The sequence below is a fragment of the Apodemus sylvaticus genome, chromosome 11 (assembly GCF_947179515.1).
Source record: "Apodemus sylvaticus chromosome 11, mApoSyl1.1, whole genome shotgun sequence".
Lineage (NCBI taxonomy): Eukaryota > Metazoa > Chordata > Mammalia > Rodentia > Muridae > Apodemus > Apodemus sylvaticus.
In genome coordinates, this window is record NC_067482.1 from 61730690 (window position 1) to 61751604 (window position 20915).

A 20915-nucleotide genomic window follows, 5' to 3' on the forward strand; every position below is an offset into this window, starting at 1 on the left:
GCAAACTCATGAACTTGGTCCTTGTTTTCATGCCCCTATTTACAAATGTGGACACCAAGGCGTGATGTAATGAAGCAAGGTGCACAAAACGTAGGAGGTTTGAAATCTCAGTCCAGGTGTATTGCCTCTGAAGTTTGTATGCCTAATAATCCCCAACTGAACTGGCTATGTCCCTTGGTCTCTTGCTTTTTTTTTTTTTTTTTTTGGACCCCAGTTTGCTAGTTTGTGTAGTAGGAGACTTGAGTGGAATCTCTGAACTGATTTCTATCCTAGGTTCTGTTGTTTGTTTTCACGTGTTTTGTTTTGCTTTATTCCAGTTCTTTATTCTGGATCTGATCTATTTAGGCAGTATTTAGAGGGGAAAAGCATGTACAAGACATAGAAACTCAAAGAATGTTTGCTTCCATTTTTTTTCCTTCTCAAACTTTTTATAGCAACAAGCTTAGCCTCTTTCAAAAAGCATGCAGGGTAAACACTGCTAAATGTATATTTTATGTGTTGAAAGAGAAGCCGGTACGGAAGGAGGTAACCGCTAAAATAGCTGCAAACATTGTGAATATTTGTGAGTATCTCAAACTTTGAAATACTAGTCACTACTCAAACAGAATATTAGTTCAAAGTGAGTAAGACACTTGAGCATTGCAATAGAGCGGCTCATTGAAAAGAACAGATCCAAAATGAACGACGTCGAGAGGGAATCTTCATCCCGTCCCTTTCCGGACTCCTTAGGATAAAACACACACAGTTGTTTTATCTGAAGAGTAAAGCACGGTTCAGAAACGGCTGAATGCAAGCTGCCATGCCTGTGGGCGGTTCAGGCTTTTCTTTTTCCTGGCTGCTCAGGACAAGGTTCTCAGGTCCTGTCTGCAGCAGGAGTCCAGCTTCGCTTCCACTGTTTCCAAGGCAACTGGCCAGCCCTGAGATTCCACTGGGGTGAGGTGTGGAGTCCTGGGGGCGCCGCTTCTGTTGTCCCCCAGGCTTGCTCCGGACCTTCTTGGAGACATCCTTGGTTTTCCGGAGATCTTTATGCATGGCTGTCTCCTTGTGCAAGAGTGCTAACAAGGACGCTGATAATTCTGAGAGGCTCGACTTTATTGGGCTGCCACTTCTGGCCTTGGATACAGCAAACAGGATGAATGCTTCTCTCTCTCTCTCTCTCTCTCTCTCTCTCTCTCTCTCTCTCTCTCTCTCTCTCTCTCTCTCTCTCTCTCTCTCTCTCTCCTGTCTCCTCTCTCTCCTTTCCCTCTCCCTCCTCTTTCACCGCTCTCCTCCTCCCTTCTCCAGTTGTAGCCTTCTTAATGTAGTTTAATGGCTTTACAAAGAAAGCCAGGGTGAGGAGCGCTTCTCAGTGGCTGTGGCTGGACCATGACCTAGCTGACCATGAACTTGGAGGGGCTTGAAATGATAGCAGTTCTGATCGTCATTGTGCTTTTTGTTAAATTATTGGAACAGTTTGGGCTGATTGAAGCAGGTTTAGAAGGTAAGGGAGTGCTTTTCAGTCACTTGTAAAAATCCTGTTTTGCAATTTAAAAGATTCTTTACCGGGGGGAGGGAATGTCAGAGGCACCTGAATGAGAACAGAGAAATGTGATTCTGGGGTGGACGTGCAGAAAAGCAGGTTTCTCAGGGTATAAACTTTTGGCAAGTTGCAGTAATGTTTTTGCAGCAAAAGAATGCTGTTACACTGTGAGAAGCACTTTGAATCTGGAATCAAAACTGAGAAAATAAAGGGTTGACAATAAATGTCAGCTTATATTCAGAGCTTTTAGTCCCTGTTATTTCTCTTAGAGTTGTGTGTATATTCTCCTCTTTTGATTATAACAGCAAATACTATTTGTGTATGTTGTGGGATGCATTTGTGTCAAGAGAGAACTGGATATGCATGTACAAATTCTTAATGGCTTAAGACTGGACACTGAGGAACTAGCTTTCTGCAGGGGTGTTGATGTTATCTATTTTACAATCTCGAGACTCCAGGGAGAAGTGTGTCTCCAACTCATGTGACAGATTGTAACATGGATTCTAAACAAGCAGTGGCTTTGCAAGTATTGATATTTATGTTCACGGGAGACTGATCCTCCATTCTTAACAATTGTCTCTCCCTTAAAAAGCAAGGTGTGTTCTCAGCTTGTGTGTTTGCATGGACTGAGTAGGTCTCCAGGACTCTGAGTACATTTTCCAGTATTATTTCCTTATCACTCAGAACGTATTTGAGAAACGTCTGTGTTCAGCCAGCCATTGTTTCTCAAAAGTTGGCAGTGCAGTTTTAAAAACCAACCATGCTGGTGCTAGACAGTGTAGCTGTGAGGCTCTTCAATGGAAGTTCTGAAGTTGAGTAAAGATGAAGAATATGATCAAAGGCTTCACATCTTCAGATAATCTAATTCTCCCAGGAAGCCTGCCACAATGTGACATACATATGATTACCTTTACAAATAGCCAACATCAAATTAAAATAAGTGTGTCACTCTGATGTAGGTTACCAGAAACCTACATTTATAACTCATTGGAAGGAGGAGGAGGGGTGGAAAGCAAGGTTTATTATTAAAGTAATTTTAATGGAACTTTGCAGAATGCATATTGTGGCCCTTTCTGAAGGAAATGTTTGGTAGTTTCAAACTTAGAAAAAAGTCTAAATTTTGGAAGTGGTCAATGGCTTTTAAATTGACTTTTGTGTATTTTCATGAAATGAGTAACTTGGTTTGACTTCTATGTGCATTACTGTAATTTTACCTGATGGTTATGGCTGGGACATCCTATTTGTTGTACTGGATTTTATGTTGTTGTTGTTGTTGTTGTTTTCCTTTCTTTGAGACTGCAAGCTTCATGGGCGTTATAAGAATTCCTAGCTCTTTGGAGGGACTAGTTACATCTTATTTTATGCCAGAGGTGTGTTCCTATTTTATACTCTATGTACAGGGTGTTAATTCTTGCTTTTGTGATGATGGCTACTGTAGTGTTAGATTTGTGTTTTCAGGAGCATAAATATTCACCTCCCAAATAATAACTTGATTTTGTTTCTTCTAAGGTCTGCTAACCTCTATGGAATGTTCAGTGTTCTTTTTCCATTATCACTTGTAATACAAATCTGTCTGAATCTGCATGGGCAGTTTCTTTCATTAATTTTACACTATATTGTTAGTATTATTGTTAACAGTCTAATAACACTGCAGAGAAAATTAAATGTCTTGTAAATTTCACTACAGATCCTCATCTGATTTCTGGTATTTTTAAGAAGTGCTTTTAAGTTGTAAAATGTTAGTAACCATATTAAAGTGGAATTATACATAACACTACATAAACATTAGGGATGTATAAATAAATAGTGTCCTTTTCTTGTGAATATGTATCAAACGCAATGTGAATTTAAAACTGTCCAAATTACTTTATAAGAGTTTCCAAATTACTTCCTGGAGATATAAATGTTGACATTATAGCTCATATTGTTTGTATGCATAAAGTTACAGAGCTTAACTAGTCAAAAGAAGAAACAGTATTTAACATTAAAATTTGCCCATGTCCTGAATACTTCTTAATACAAACAAGGAAACACTGATATTCATTTCATTCAGATCTATTTCCCAACACGAGTGCCTTTCCCAGCATTCCACATGTCCTAGTTGGATGATACTGACTTGTTTTGTCATTTTTACTTCTGTTTGTGGACATGCCCTATAAAAGAACTTGAGATTAAGTATGGGAAATTAAACTTCGCTAAAATTCAAGGATGCTTGGTTAATGGTTTACCTAAATGTTTAAAACTTTTCACTGCAGAACTGTTCAACAATGTGAGTATCACTCAAAATATAGCTTGAATTATTATTGTTATTAATGATGTGTTATATTCTAAAGGGCTGAGAGAATACAATATTCATATAACATTTACTTGTCTTTAATCTGTATTAAATAAATGTACTTTAGAATAAATTATTAATATGAAAGTTTAAAGAAATTGTAGCTTCTTCTTTCTGAGTTAAATTTCCATTTGTTGTGGGAAATGTACCGTTGGATACTCAATGTTCTTCTGCCTCAGTATATATGTATGTATATATATACACACACAAATATGCTACCCATAGAGCCATCTAATATTTACAAACAAATAGTTTGGTATCTGGAAGGTAAAATTATTTCACATGAAAAAATAAAGAATAGTAAATTTTGTCTCCTCTGGCTTCCTACCTTATAAGTCACATCTACCTTTCTCAGTTTAAGTTGAAAAGCTGGTCTTGATAATCTCCATGGAATTTTCTATTACACAAGTTGTGTAAGTTTACCAGATAACTACAGATCAATAATTTACATACCTATATCCTTTTGCATGACAGGGTATCAATGGTCTGCCTTGTAAACAGTAAAGAACGCAGTTGATAGACTAAGCTTCCTTTCATCAGGTAGGGTAACTCATCATACCCGCAGGGAATTGTACCTTGCATTTCCAGAAAACAAAGAAATGTCTGTTCTTATGTCTCTAGATTTTGATATTTCAGGCTACTATTTCAAGCTATTCTGATTTAGTTTCTCAAAATTTATGCAGTTTCAGTAACAAATATGCATAAGATATTATACTTTTTTAATTTTTTAATTTAAAGTTCAATGATTCATTTCTAACAAAATAGTGTTAGCTAAAAATGGGTAAGGAGTTTAACGTACTGATTGCTCTTCCAGAAGACTTGGATTCAATTCTTAGTACCCACATGCTGTCTCACAATCATGCATAATTCTACTGCAAGTGTATTTGACACCCTCTTCAGGTCTCCTTCAGACCAGGCACACGTGGCACAGAGACACACACTTAAGTAAACCACCCTTACACATAAAATAAATACATTTAAAAAGAAAAGTAGCATTGACATCAGACTGATATACATATGGGACAATAGTGGCAATTGGAGCAACGTTTTTCCTTTTTTCTTTTTATTAAATATTTTCTTTATTTAAATTTCAAATCTCATTCCCTTTCCACATTTCCCTTCTGAAAATCCCCCATTCCATCCCCCCTCCACCTGCTCACTAACCCACCCACTCCTGATTCCCTGACCTGGCATTCCCCAGGGCAATGAGCCTTCACAGGTCCAAGGGCCTCTTCTCTTACTGATCCTCTACACATGTAGCTGGAGCCATGAGACTCTCCATGTGTGCTCTTTGATTAGTGGTTAAGTCCCTGGGAACTCTGAAGATACTGGTTGGTTCATACTGTTGTTCTGCCTATGGGGCTGTAAACCCTTTTAACTCCTTGGGCCCTTTCTCTAGCTCCTCCATTGTGGACCCTGTGCTTAGTTCAACGGTTTGCTGAGAGCATCCCCTTGTGTATTTGTCAATCATTGGCAGGGCCTCTCAGGAAACAGCTAAATAGGGCTCTTGTCAGTGAGCACTTGTTGGCATCCACAGTAGTGTCTTGTTTTGGTAACTATGTATGGGATGAATCCCAGGTGGGGCAGTCTCTGGATGGATACTAGATAAAGTCAGTGGTTGGGGTTTTGTTTGTTTGGTTGGTTTGATTTGCTTTTGTTTTTTTTTTATTTGTTTGTTTTTAATATTGATTGTTCTCTTTCTTTGGTAAGTAGTTTAGGAAATTCCAGAGATAAGACAGTTTGGAATATGTCTAAAATTTCACAACATAAATTGCCTCTTCTCCAGCCATAAAAACGAAAGTAGTTTTCTTTTAACAAAGTCTAGAGGAAAAAAATGAATCAAAGTTTTAATACTAAAGCTATATCATTATGTCTATGGAAATATCTACTTTTTATCCAAATACATACAGAACCAGAATGAAATGGTAACTGAATGAAGAGAGAACGATTATTCTATCAAGCTACTATAAGGAGTAAATTTTTCAAAGCTATACTAAAAAGCAACTTGAAAAAGAACGCTCATAGTAACTGTCCCTTATAAGAAAACAGATAAACTCATGATACATAAGGTATGTCCCTGAATTTTTACTTTCTTTATTTTGTTGTTTGATTTTATTTTGGTTTTTTGAGACAGTATTTCTCTGTAAGAACACTGGCTTTTCTGGAACTCACTTTGTAGACCAGGTTGGCCTCATACTCACAGAGATCCGCCTGCTTCTGCCTCCCAAATGCTAAGATTAAAGGTGTGTCCCACAATGCCTAGGTATTACACCTCAATTTATTTAGTAGATATGAGTAATTCCAGACTAAAGGCTTCCTCAAAGTATTATATATTAGCATATTTTAAGGATAGCCTTTTGAAGCCTACATCATTAGTTTTGTTTGTTTGTTTGTTTTCATTAGTTTTTTATATTATTCACAAGTATGATTCTGAAACACCTATCCATGCTATCCATCCAGGATCAATATCATGAATATTGGGGATCAAGTAACAGACTGTGGTGATTACAGTAGGGAGATATTATTCCCATCTGAAACTGTTAATTGAATCTCATGAAGAAAAATTATAAAGCACTCTCCTGGCATCCTCCTTCCAAAAGTAAAATGAGAAACCAAAGGTGATTGTATGTATTGTCTTACTGAAGTCCTTCTGCACTGTAACATTTAAGAAAATAAAATTTCTTGAATATTTCAACATACCATCTTTTAATGCCACATGGGAATGAAATTAAAGAATATTTTCACCATTTGACATTTTCAGTGACCAGTTATAATAAATATTTTCTGTATTACTAAAACATTAATACCCAAAGCAGACTAATGGGTAAAAACAATTAGTACAATCAGAGGCTACACCTGGAGCTATTTTGTCTTGAACATAGTCACAACTTCACATCTTATTCATTCTGAGATTTTACACTATTACTTGACTTCCATAACCCTATATTTATCTACCCTATAAAATTATTATAAATAACTTTAATACCTTATTTGTTTGAGAATTACATGGAAACTGGACTAATATTAAACAAAATTGTTATAATCTATAATATAAATAGTATAATAGATTTGATTTCATTTTGGTTCTCTGTAATAAGCATTGTCATCTTAGATATAAAAAACTTAGTAGTTTAGAGCGAATTAACCCATAACTCATAAAACTGAAATTCAAATTTAGAACATCAAATTCCACATCCTGTTTTATATACTACATATTACATTAAAATGAAAAAGGCCAATAGTCTTGAGGCAGGGAGACAATATTAGATCAGATATTCATAGTAGCCAGACTCTATAAACCTTTGTTGACAATAATGTACTAAGCATGCCGTAAAGAAGAGTCTGAAGTCAGTCTTATCAACTACATAAGATTTCTATAGGTTAGTGGATAAAATGGAAGTAGAAGTATAAATATCCACTTGACAACTAAGACCAGAATCTCTTTTTGTTTGGGAATGATGGGAAGATTTCTTGAAATAAACTTGTCATTCTTTTGAAAAAAATAAATTTAATTTTTTGTTATGCAGTGTGAATGACAGAATCTGAGACATATAGAGTAGATTGATTGGAAGAATGGCAAGTACAACAAGGTGATCAATATGGTAGTAGCATTCTGAAATAATGCATCAAAAATTATTAGGAGCTGAAGATAGCCTTTCTTGAGTTTTACACTTTGATTGGGTCAGTTGTCCACAAACCATTTATGTTAGCCTTTATTAGAAATTATGAAACAAGAAGGAACATAGGTGGTTCTAGCTTCCAGGGAGAGACTAGAAGGCGGGATGAATACTAAGAAGGCTGCATATACTATTCCCAGTGGAACATGTCATATATGCAAAAATTCAGATGTTGCTACTTTGTAGAAGGCTAGCTGAAGATTTAGGCAGAATAAGAACTTGCTTAAGTTCATGAAGCAATAGCAAAGGAGTCTAGATTAATTTCAGTGTTATAATAGATAGGGACACTGATCCAAATGGCATTCATTATGACTACAGAAGATACCTACCTTAAATGGGATAAGGAAAACAAATAAATGAAAGTCATATTTAATATGACCATTCTATGCAAAATTTTCCTATACAACTTAAAGATGATTTTGATGTTTGTATCCAATTTTATATAGATGCATTAGTGAGAGCAAATATATGATAATTAACTGAAAATATGAGGAAGATTGAAAAATATGAGGAAGAATAGAAAAATTAGTCATTCCACACATCAAAAATATGGAGTCCCATATAGATGAAAATTCCTCTTTCCATCAAGACTGTTTCTTAAAAGAAAAGTTTAATGAATTATACTCAGAAGATAAACTTTAAACATGATCTGAGTTCTAGAAATGTCTTACCTTAATTGCAGCCTTCCTTTTCTTCTAGTGGAAAAATCACTCATAAGTTTGGCATTCAAGGGATCTGGTGACAGTGGTGTGGTTTTCCAGTGTATCATCCTCATTAGATACAGGTGCAGTATAAGAGCTTTGGACTCAGTTCATCAACCATACCTGAGCATCTTACATCATTAAGACTAGCCCATTTAAGTTTTATAGTAGCTATTAGTTACTGCATGACAGCCTGCACAGTTATTGGCCCAGGGAGTGAACTTCTACAATGCCAAGTTTAAATTCCAAATGCACATATGTCCATGCAGTCATTATAGTTGTTCATTATCCTAATTATTAAGATCAGAGAGTTGGCCCTTTCCTCTTAGTACTTGCTCTATCGCCATAATCTCACAGGGATCCACTCTAACATCCTATTCAAAACTCGAAGCTTTGGTGATACATGTCTACATTCTCAGTACTCAGGAGGAAGAAGTAGAAAGATTAAAAATCTTAGGCCACTCTGTGCTACACTGTGCATTCCAAACCAGCCTGTGTTACATACATAGTGGCAGTAGCTTGGGGTATAACTCCAAGGTAGTGCACTTACTTGCCTAGCATGAATGGGAGCCTAGCTCTCAACCTCAGAATAATAATATTAAAAAAGGCACTGCTTTTGGAACATTGGCTTTAAAAAGTATTTGAATATGTCTGGAGGCTTATCATGAAGATAAACTTCATTCCTAATATATCAATTGTAAGTTTCAGTTCTTATATAGACACCATGGAATATAAATGTACAAAGTACAAACTCAAATCCAGAGAAATAAGATCATCATCAATGACATCCCAGCTCTAACACATGCAGCTGCTCTACGGCTTTGAGAAGGAACCACCACCTTCTGTGCCTCAGTTTCATTTTGTCTTAAGTTGAAACTGTCACTGCCCTTTTCTTTATTCTTATGTGGTTTGGGGATGAGTTGGGGTTTATATGTACTTAGACATCTCCCTACATTAGAATAAATTATTTGTGTGTGTTTCCATTACAGTCAGATACCTTTCATTCCAAACATTAGAGGCCAGCTCTCAATATCTGAAACCAAAGCTACATGCTTTGCTTGCTATGGAAGTGAGAACTATGCTTGCAGATTTTAATGATTCAAAACAAGGTTAAAGTTGTCTGAAGAATGGTTGCTAATGGGAAGTTGGCAATGGTCAACTGCATTGAGCTTAAAATAAGTTTTTGTAATTTATTTTTTGTTTTATGTTAATTGATGCTTTGACTGAATTATTGAAGGTGTCAGAAGCCTGAAACTGGAGTCAAAGACAAGGAGTGGCCTGCCTTTTGGTGCTGGGATTGAATGTAGGTTCTCTAGAAGACCAATTACTGAGCCATCTCTCCAGCCCTTATAATTAAAATAAATTCGGATGGCTGCTTCCCTCATAAAAAACAAAATTCACTCCCTTTCTTCAAACTTAATTATGAGATCCTTTCATAAGAAATGTGTAAGATCATTAATTGGGAAACTTCAAGATGCCAGTCCCACAGATTAGACACACAAAGCATAGCTATAAGCAAGGTAGATGAGACCTCTTTCATTTTAATGTCATCTACTAAATGTCAAGATACTAGCTATAACACATACACAGGAGGCAAAGTAGTTAATTTATTTACTCATTTCCTAAATACATGTCTGTATGATATTCCATATGTTGTCCTCAACATATTACCTTACAGTAGCAAACATATTTCTAGTTCTTGTAAATAAACTATTAAAGAAACAAAATAAAAAGATAAATTAATATGCTTCTGTGAACTGTTATTTAATAAAGAAAAATATAGATTATTATGATAAGACAAAAACATGGTTCTTTGATAGGGTAATTAGAGAAAGGCATTAGCATACACTAGCTTGTATGAAAGTATGTGAAATAAATGAATATCTGTGATTTAGAAGAAAATATTTGACAAGCATTCCATCCAAGCAGTAGGCCTGCCCACTTTATGAGCAGTCAGCTAGTTGGGGCTTTCTGTATTGACAATTGAGAATCTAGAGTAGTTGGAGCATTGTAGGCTGCCAGGGTATAGGTAGGGGCAATGGTGGCATAGCTAAGGCCATATCATGCTGAACCATCACAAATCACAGGATTTTATTTTTGATCAGGAGAAGTCCCTGAAGTGAGTTTATATGGTCTGTATACAGTTATTGCAGCTTAGGTTTATCTCCTGACACCATTTCTCAATAATAATTGTCGATCTTTATATGGACTCTTTTCTGTGATACCTCACTGCCAGATACTTGTTAGGATGTAGATTTATTGTCTCTCATGAAATTGCCTTTATCTTGAATAAGTGACTGACTTGTACTGATGTTTAGGATGTGCTCATATTCCAAAGCATCTTTATTAAGCACAGCCTGCCCATATGCCTACCATAACCTGTGAATGGATCCTGTCTTCCTATTTAACAGGCAGTTTCAATCTCGTGGTATAAAAACCCATTCTTAATTGCATCATTAGTAACAACATCAAGTGTCAAAATATAACCTGTTTAGAAAAGACATTTTGAAATGCCAAATCACCTCCTTCATGCATTTGTAATGCAAGAGAATCAGGACATTGCTGGTAAAAATATGACTCACAAAAGAAACCCTTGTTAGGTTGTCTCTTTAAGTAGCTCCTCCTCTCTCACATATGAACTTCAGTGATTAAATATCTAAATTGAGCATATCCCAATTTGAGAGAATAATACATTTCCTCTCCAGCTATTTATATTAAAATGTAATTTTTTTGGAACTAAGATTCATGCAATTATTACCTAACCCCCTGATTTTCTGCATAAATTGAGACCTAGGAAGGTTAATTGACTCGTTAGAAATTACAACACAGTTTAGAAACATAGATACCATAATAATTACACTATCTGTGATATAACAATAATTATATTCTAGGTGAGGAGATAAATATTTAATACATTTTAGAATCTAATTTTTGCAAAGCCCTGTAAGAATAATCTTATTAGCCTAATTATAGAAATGATGATTCTTTATTTACTTAAAATATATTATTTAAATTTTTTCTTACTGTTCCTCTTTTCTTATTATCTTATTCTTGAGGTAGTAGGTAAAGGAATCTTTTGGTCCCTAGTATCAAGTAACTTGATGAAAACAGTGGCAAGCCACAATGTTGTTACAGAATAAGGGGAGTAGGGAATCCTGGGGTTGCTTAAGCAGTAAATCAAGACTCTTTTCTCATTGTTGTAGACTGTTATTGACTAAGAAGAAACAGTTGAATGCCAATTGTGAAGTTCTCATTCTGGAGGAAAGTATCTGATGCTATAGTATGGATCTCAGATCAAGGAGTTTCCAGGACTGAGACAATAGTAGGCATTGGATGCTGTCATAAATGGCCCTTTGAGATGCGCTTTGCTGAACAGATTCCATGCACTGTCTTAAACATTACATGCTTGACTCATCTTGGCAATAATATTTATTAGCCAGTTGTGATTGAAAATTTAACCAAAGAAAATGCATGTGAATATGCATATGTTCATAAAGTTTTAAGCATTGGCTATCACATTCAGAGACAGTAAATCAGATAATTGAATCCAGGCTGTCTACTTGAAGAACATTTTTAGCCAAGCTTAGCCAGCTAAGAAGGTATAGGTACATAGTAGCAGAGATCACTATAGCTGGAAGCAATGTAAGTCTAAAGACCCAAATCTTTGTATGCCTCAAGACCCTTCTCATTCACGTTAAAAACCAAGTATTAAAGCCAATGATAAGCACATTTTAAATGTATAATTTTATTTACTTTTGTTTCTTATAAACTCAACTTCCTCAAATTACATATTCTTCAAATCCAAAGAAAATTAATCAAAATCTACCCCCAAGATATGCTCCTATTATAATTTTGGAAGATATTACAGTGATTAAATTGGACACAGAGAACAGGATACAGTCTTGCTAGTTATAAAGTTTATATTAAGAGTCCACATGGTCATGACTTTCTCTTTAAAGTCATGACCAGCCTGCCTAACGACTGACCGAATGTGGATGTGCTTATGTGACAACATGCACTGCAGACTGTAGTGGGCAAGTTGTTCTCTTCCCTATTAGAATGGGTCAGTCATTCAGTAAACTTATCCCTGTCTCAAGGGCTTTCTGAATCATGGCTGAAAGAAGCAAGCAGGAACTTCTCCATCAGACAGGCATGCATTCCTTCAGCATCTAGCTTGTCCCCAGTTTGAGCCTTGGTTCATCAGGATTTAATATATAGTTGTTGTGAAGATTAGTAAGATTGATGGACAATGATTGAACCTTCTTGTTAATATGTGCTCTAAGAAGTGACCATTAAACTCTTAAGTTACACCATAAGAAGCCATTGAGGAAATGAGGTTGGCATCATTTCTGTTGTACATGTTTATTAAATGTATGCTAATTAGATGAACTCTAAAAATAACTATGCTACTGTTTGTTCTCTTCGTTTTGAACAGAGGGATGCTTTCATTTCTTAAAATGCCCAGTTTTCATTCATGAACTATATTTACTGACCTTTTGCTTGCTATTCTTGTATAATAGTTGCATGAGAAAATACTACTGATATCCCAGATACAATGGAGGGGTTGACTTTGATTACAGGGAGAACTTTTCATGTGCCATACTCTACAGTCAGTCAGAAAGCAGAATATTAGTGTTAGCTATAGTACATTCATAAAAAGCTAACCTGATCGATTGCTTCTTTTTTGCCTTATTTGGAAGCAGAAGGAGGAGGAGATGTTTAGGAGGTGGAAAATGTGGATGTTTTAAAGAAAGAAAGTATAATAGTGAGAATTCATCCTGGGCAAAATGAATTTACTCAGTAAATGTGAGACAGTTGCCAAGGAATGCTAAATGCTCATTTGAGATTTGTACTTATTCTATGAAGCCTCTTCTGACTTACAAAATGTTCATTCCTGGGTCCATTACAGAAATATTGCTTTTACCAGTCATGTTCAAAGACAAAGTCAGAGCCACATTGGAGACTGAAAAGCCATTGAGGAAATTGGAGCTGTCTCTTCAGTACACAAACACGCCTCAGTTCCAAAGATAAAAGGAAAAAAATAGGCACTGCGTATCAAATTATAGAGGCACTGCCATGAAAAATTAAATTGAACTGGACAGGAAAAGTATAATCTTTTTGGATGAGGAAACGAAAGCCCCTGAAAATCTGACTTCTCTATGGTGTGCCCCCAATGGTATACTATATACTAACCTATCTTGTAGGGTTTTCAGCAAGGGGATTCAGTGAATATTGACAAACCCTATCTCATGTGTCATGATGAAAATGCTTAACTCAATAGTCTCAGATTGTGCTTGAGGTAACTCTTCAATATGTTGGAATAACGTATTCTCCTGAAACGTTTTATATTAGCTTCTTTTCACACCTAACTTGACTGAAGAATTGTAAGGAAGACATGATCGATTTTGGTTGACTGTTCAAGGATATAGTCCATCACAGTAGAGTAATCAGGAGTGTAGAATCCTGAAGCCACTGTTCATCTCATATCCATACCACAAACAGAGCAATGAACATATGCGCTAAGTTTAAGTTCCCAACCCTACCCCGACTTTTCATAGAGTCCAGGATCCCAGCCAAAGGACTAGTGCCACCTTTATAGAGCATGTCTTCTTGTCTCAGTTAAACAACTCAGTAATCTCACACACATGTCAGAGCCCCTATGCACCAGAGGATTCTAGATGTCGTCAACTTGACAAGCAAACTTCACAATCATGATTGTCTCTACACTATGCCTTCACGAGTGGAATAAAATTCATGGAATAGTAACTCCATCTATAATCTTGGCATTCAATAGGCCAAGGCAGGAGCATTACAAGTTCATGGACAGCCTGGGATATATGCTAAGAATGCCTCAAACAAAGCCCCAACAAAAAAAAAAAGGCTTTTATTTTCATGAGATTTTTAACGTTGATGTGTTTGTAGTTATGTTCTGTCTTCAGTTTTTAGCCACTAATCCCTTTATGAAAATATATCATCTATTACACAGATTCTGTATCCCACAATCAAGCCACATGTTCAGTAGTTGCTAACTAAACTCACTGTGCAAGATAAATTTTGCATGTCCTGGAACACTTTCATACTTTTATAAACAAGATCATATAAACAAATGCTAGATTTAGGGATGCAAATGCTAATGTTTTACATGCATTTATATTCTCTGATAACATAAGCCATGAAACATATTAGTTAGTAAACATTGGTTCTTTGTGAAGACAGAATATTTTGTGGCAGGACCTTTGACGATTCCTTGAGATAGGTTATTATATTTAACCATGTGTGAAAGTACAGAGGAAGAAAGGGGGTGTCATAAAAGCAGAACATTACATAAAATATAAAACTTGCCTATGGTCAAAGTAGAATATGTTGTACCATTGGGTAGAAAATGTCTTGCCTGTTATTTACATTGTAACCAACTATGTGATTACAGAAAACTTACTTGGATATTCTATTTCTTTTTTTATAAAATAGAGCTCTTGTGCACCAGAACTCGAATGGTTATCTTGGTCCCTCACTGGTTCTTGCTCACTAGGTTATATAGTTTTCTTCCTGACATAGGAAAGACCATGTCACAATCCACATGGCTTCCAGACTACCTCATACTGAAATTTATTGTATTTTTTAAAGTTTGGTTTCTGCCTAGCATGATTATATTACTGGATAAGACTCAGTTTGTAATTCAGTTAAGTCAAGCATTTAGATAATCTCTCTTCCATTCATGAGACTCATGAACCTGACAAATACAACTGTATTAAAATATTTACAATGCAATTTTGTAGTTAAAAAGGATACAGTTTGAAATGACATACACTAAAGGTTTAATTAATAAATATGTACATATGATGGAGAAGTGGAACTCTAGCATTTTGCTTCTTCTTTGAGCATGTACATTTACCATTGCATCATCTAACAGTTACTAGTTACTTTTAATAAAAAAATAACATCTATATAAAATGCATACTTTTTTCTCAACAGAGAAAAGTAATTTTGAGCATAGGAATACCAATTAAAAATATTTTTTGATTCACCGAAGTAATTTAAAATACAAAAGTTTTAAGCTTGTGTCTACCTTTTTTTTGGTTGGTTTTTTGTTTTTTGTTTTTTGGGTTTTTTGTTTGTTTGTTTGTTTGTTTGTTTGAGACAGGGTTTCTCTGTATAGCCCTGGATGTCCTGGAACTCACTCTAGACCAAGCTTGCCTCAAACTCAGAAATCTGCCTGCCTCTGCCTCCCATGTGCTGGGATTGAAGGCATGCACCACCACTACTCGGCTAGCTTGTGTCCACCTTAAAAGCAAGAGAATTCAGGGGGAACATCTTGGAGCTAACACTAGATTCTTAAGAAATAAAGCTGTCATTCTAGCTTTTCTGACACAGATGATGAAGCACTGTGTTTATACATACTGGGAAGTTAAGGAAGTTATCAGTGGGTTGTAAAAGATGTTTGGCTGCTCAAACTCACTTACCTGAAAGAGGTGCTCACTCTCTGTGGCTTCTATGAAGCAGCACTCATAGGAACAAATGGTTTTCTGCTCCTTCATGTGTTTTGCCTCATGAGCTTGAAAAGGAAAGAGTGGTCTGAGCATAGGTTTGTAAGGAAGGATGAAGAAGATCAGACGTTGCTTCTTCTGGAAATTCTCGCCCTCCCTCACATTTGATCATCAGTAATTTTCTTTCCCCAGCAGCAGCCTGCTTGCAGCTGCCCGCAAGCCATTCATGTGAAACTCAGGTAGGAATTATTTAATGTGGGAAGCAGATTAAAATAGGAAGGAGTGATAAAATGAGACTTCACAGGAGTGCAGAGATTTCTATTAAATGTATTGCTGAAATGGAATTCTCAATGCTTCCCATACATTTTTTTCCCTTTCCTTCCAATTTACTTTTTAAAACTTAGACATAGGGACCATTCAGGTAACTTTTCTTTTTTTTATTATTACTGATTTTTGTGACTAAAAATAGCATGGAAGTTGGCCCTGCCATAGATTCCAATTAAGAAGATTTGAGGTGGAGAAACATTTCCTACTTTTGGCTTTATGCCATTTCAAAATTCAACCTAAATAAGATATTGTCCATACTTTCAAAGGGCCTAGGCCCCAAATGATTCACCTCAACTGTCATTCATGAAGAAACTTGGCCTTATGATCTGTTTTGTGCTTTCATCTGGACACAAACAATAGGTAATTAATTTTAGCAAATGAGTATAAGGATTATGCATAGAATTATGGTAAAGTATAAGGAGGAATGCCATCTGCATCACATGTAGTCACAGGCAAGGAGTAACCTGGCTATGCATCTTCTGTGTTGGCCAGAGTTGTAGTACCAGTAGTCAAGAGTACTCTTTCTGGATGGGTCATTAAAAATAAAGTAAATTGGTTAAGTATGTCCAGCCTAAGCAAATACTTACTCATGGCTAAACTCTGCAGAATCAAACCTGGTTACAGGTTTTATTTTGAAACCTGCAACTGCTAGGGCAAATCCAGCCTCTGGTATTCAAGTATCTACTGTTGCCAGTACAACACAATCATTTTTAGTGAGGAAGAAAGAATGCTTAATTTAAACTTACTGTCCTTGTAGTTAGTGAGTATGGGCTATGAGTGATTTTTTAAGTGAAATAAATATCCATAGACTGATACTACATTGATACTGGTAACCTAAATTGTATAGTATTTTTCTTCTAAATGTTTGATGATATTTTAAGTTAGAGTCCTTTAGAGTTTCTAAAACTAAAACATGAATGGAGCAGAAGGTGGGAATGCCACAGAAGGAAAAGAAAATACTAGGTGTCCTTGCAACTCTTTTCATAGGTTACTGAAATGGTTTAAATCAGTCCTGAATACTCCTGATTCCTGTGTTGTATGTCAATGAAAATGTTCCAGAGAGTCAGCTTTTTGATTAAGTGAGATAGTGTATAATATATGCTTTGCATAATTGTTTATTGTTTTATTGTGATAATATTAAGACATGATAACAGAACATTCTCTGTTTCAACTGTAGGTAATGATTATAAGAGAAAGGGTAGGTTGTTTCATATATATTGCTTTTTCAGATGTGTAAACATTTGCTGATGTGAATGTATATCATTGTGCTTCCATTAACATTTATGCTTATCACTTGGAAAACAAATGCAAACTGCAATATTGGTGAAATAAAAACTGAAGTCATTAGAACGTCAGTGTATCTCTTCTCTAGTTTGTATAGTATTTCTGGAAGAAAGGCCATTTCTAAAATGTCTTCAGGATTTTTCAAAGGACAGGCAAATTTGAGAGTGCAAGGTCACTGTATAAAAGATCTATGGATACCTTGTAAGGGATCTATAAACACCTTATAAAGGATTGTGGACACCCTGTGGTATAGGCCTTCTTGGGAAACTCAAAACACACTAGAACATAAAAAAACAGAATAAGAAAGCTTGTAAACAAAGCAGCCTGCTTTTGTTTAATCTAAACAATGTTTGCCTCCTATTAACCTCCTAAAGAATACTTTTGAGAGATGGATTAAGCTATTTGCTGCTGCATAGAATAATGGAAATGTCATGAACAATACATCTGAAGTGTTAGACTAGACCCTAGACCCTGTCCTGTGATTAATTCAGATCATCATTATTATTATTATTATTATTATTATTATTATTATTATAGTCTGTTTTAATTATGTCTAAGTTCTCTTTTTCATGACAAGGGATTAACATTTTAGCCCCCAAAGCATATAATAAAATTAAATATGAGATTAAATTCATAACCCTGATTCCTCTCTCCCCTTTCTCTAATGAATGGGAGGACATTTGCAGAGGTTTCCAAAGACATCAAATCTGGAAGGGTTTATCTGGAAAAGTTATCACTGAGGAGAAATGCTTCTGACTGAGGTTTAAAATGGGATATAAAAGGTCCCATTCTTTGAAGTATTCACTTGTCAGTGGAAGTACTTCCAGGAAGTGCTGTTTCATAGGAAACTTTATCCTAAATAATAAGCTTGAGCTTCCCGTTTTGTCATTTTTACAGTCAAATTAGAGTGTCTTTATCTGTTCAGCCAATCCTTATATCATAGCAAACAGGTATGACATCCTTCTCACAGGCCAGTATATAATACATCATTTTACTCTCTACATGAGGCACACTTTTGATGGGATCCAATCACACATTTCGTTTGCTTTGCATACTCTGATCATTGGAATTCTGATTCCAGTGCTGAGGTCTGTAAAACTGGCCTTCAAAAATATGCAAAGTAAAAGAAATAAGGGGAAATAGAGCCTTGAAAGATAGAAGATATTACAGAGCATCCTCTTTATATCTGCATTTAAATGGAAAAGAAACAGAATGAAGTGAGTGAAAATAGAAATATAGATCCCAAGTCCGGCAGTGAAGAGTTTTCAATGAGGATCCATGCTATCCCTCATGAACCATCTTCTTATCATTGTCGTGAATCATTCTAAGCCAAGCTAGTTATTACTTTGTGCAGAGCTGGGTCCCAGGAGCTTATTCTGTTGCTTTCTAGCACTTTAGCTCCTATAGTTTCTTGACTTGTTTTCCCATGACAGATAGTTGCTCATTAATTGCTTGCTAACATCAAAGTCTATTTTCCTTTATGATTTTATATCTGATAGAAAAAATACTAGGTATATGCAGTAATGTTTCAGAAATCCAAACTGCCTCATTTATACTATATGATGATTTGGACAATGAATTGAGATTCTGACCAACTAGCTATTCATAAAGCATGCAAATATGTTAGTCTAAATAAGACTTGAAATGGGGAGCATTTAAAATATTGGCGTAAGTCAACTGTTTGCAAGCAACCTCCAAGTTCCTCAGACATCATTTAAATAATTCTTGCAATTAAAATTATTTTTATCTGTTCATTAAAAGATTAAAAAAGGTTGCCAGATAAGCTTTACTTTGTTGATCTAGTTTGAAGTAAAACTCAAGTTTAAAATAGATTCTAATAGATCAACTTAGGTAATCTAGGGAAGAGGAACTGCTCATTTGTGTCTTCTTTAAAGGCAAAATACAAAGAAATGTGACAAAGCAGATAAAAGGAGATGGTGAAAAACACTGAGTAAGCATTTTGAACCAATGGAGGCTGAATCTCAGGTAATGGCTGCCAAGATCCATGGTAACCACAAAAACCTCTTTCCCTGACAGATGTTTTATGATGGGCACTGACTGAGAGATATCAGTGACGAAGCTCTCTGAAGTTTTACTCTAGAGGGATTGAAGCTAATGTATAGAGGAGCACCCATTTCCCACATCATTATTGAAACTCAAGACCATCTAGCCACTAAACACTAATTAGTGAGAGCTCCTCACAAATCAGACTAAAGTAATAGTTCACCTAAAACACCCTGACACCTGCCTTTATCTTTCCCAACTTCCTGCATCCCATCCCTGTAATCCCTAAAGAGCATTTTTCCCATAAACCATGTGGACAGAAAGTTTGCTTCCGGTTCTGCTTAGACCTAGCCCAGGTAACTTGCTTCAGTATATTTAAATTTTATTTTCTGTAAGATTATGAACTCAGGGATAAGTACCTGGTATCATGGTCAACCTTAAGCAAAAAATCTATACTAGATATAGATTTTTTTTATAGATAAAAAATCTATATAGAGTGTTAACTTGACCTGATTGTGGAACACCAAAAAGACTATCTAAGCAAATGTTCAGATGTGCCTAGTGGCCAGTCAGAGACAGGAGAGCTCTGATCTAATGGGTTGATTCATGTCTTGATGGACTATTCATAATGTGATGGCATCCTTGGTAGTGATAGGGAAGAAGGAGGGTTAGCTACTTGGAGGAAGTAGGGTAGAAGGGGATTGTGGGAAAGTGTTCTCTTTCCCAGATCTCATTGTTTTTCTCTGCTTCCTGGTCACCATGATGTGAGCTGTTCTGTTCCTTCCTACTATTCTGTTCTCATCTTAGATTGAAACCTTTGAAATGATGCTGCTTTTTCTGATTGATGATGCCATACAGATGCTTCTCAGTTTCATGAGGTCACCCCTCCTGGAACCAACACTTCTGGGCCAGCAGAACTTATGGTCTCAGAAACATGAAGCAAAATTTTTCCTAGTAGGTCACCAGGGATGATAGTGAATGGAATGGAATCCCCCTTTGATTTCTGTATCCTGGCTATGGAGGAAACTATAATGTATGTTGGATGAGGAGCCAAAGCATATACTGCTTTCTTTGGAACACTGTTCCAACCCTTCATGCTGATACCAACTCATTGGGACTGTAACTGTGTCTTCAAAAGACCATTTCATCTTTCTATCAGGCTATCTGCTTCAAGGTGGTGATGAACATGATAAAACCAGTGAGTCTCATAATTGTTTTTCTGTCACCCTTCTCTGTCTGTGACATGATTGTCTTGGTCAGAAGCAATGTTGTGTGGAATACCATAATGTTAGTTTATGTATTCTGCAAGTCCATGTATGCTGATTTTGTCCGAACCACTATATGAAGGAAAGGTCAAGTCCATAACTAGAGTAAGTATCTACTCCAGGCCCCAATTAAAGCTCGAATCTTCTGAGTCATTTGGAGTATGGTCAGGCTGGAGTAACATACCCAAGTGAGGGATGTGTTGTATCCAGAACCCTAATAGGTGAACAAAGTGTCATGCTGCTTTCTTTGTGGTGGGAGGGCCAAGCATAATAACTTATTTTTTTCACCTAAGAATGCCCCACCCTACTAGACTCATGA

At 36.1% G+C, this 20915-nt stretch overlaps 1 protein-coding gene across 1 annotated transcript in view; it reads left to right on the top strand.

Moving 5' to 3' along the window:
- Nucleotides 1–1380: 1380 nt before the first annotated feature.
- Kcnip4 (potassium voltage-gated channel interacting protein 4) overlaps nt 1381–20915 on the top strand; it is a 496003-nt gene continuing 476468 nt past the window's right edge. Inside the window, exon 1 of the mRNA XM_052199184.1 lies at nt 1381–1480. Within this exon, the coding sequence (XP_052055144.1) occupies nt 1381–1480 (100 nt within the window). The remainder of the gene's footprint in view (nt 1481–20915) is intronic.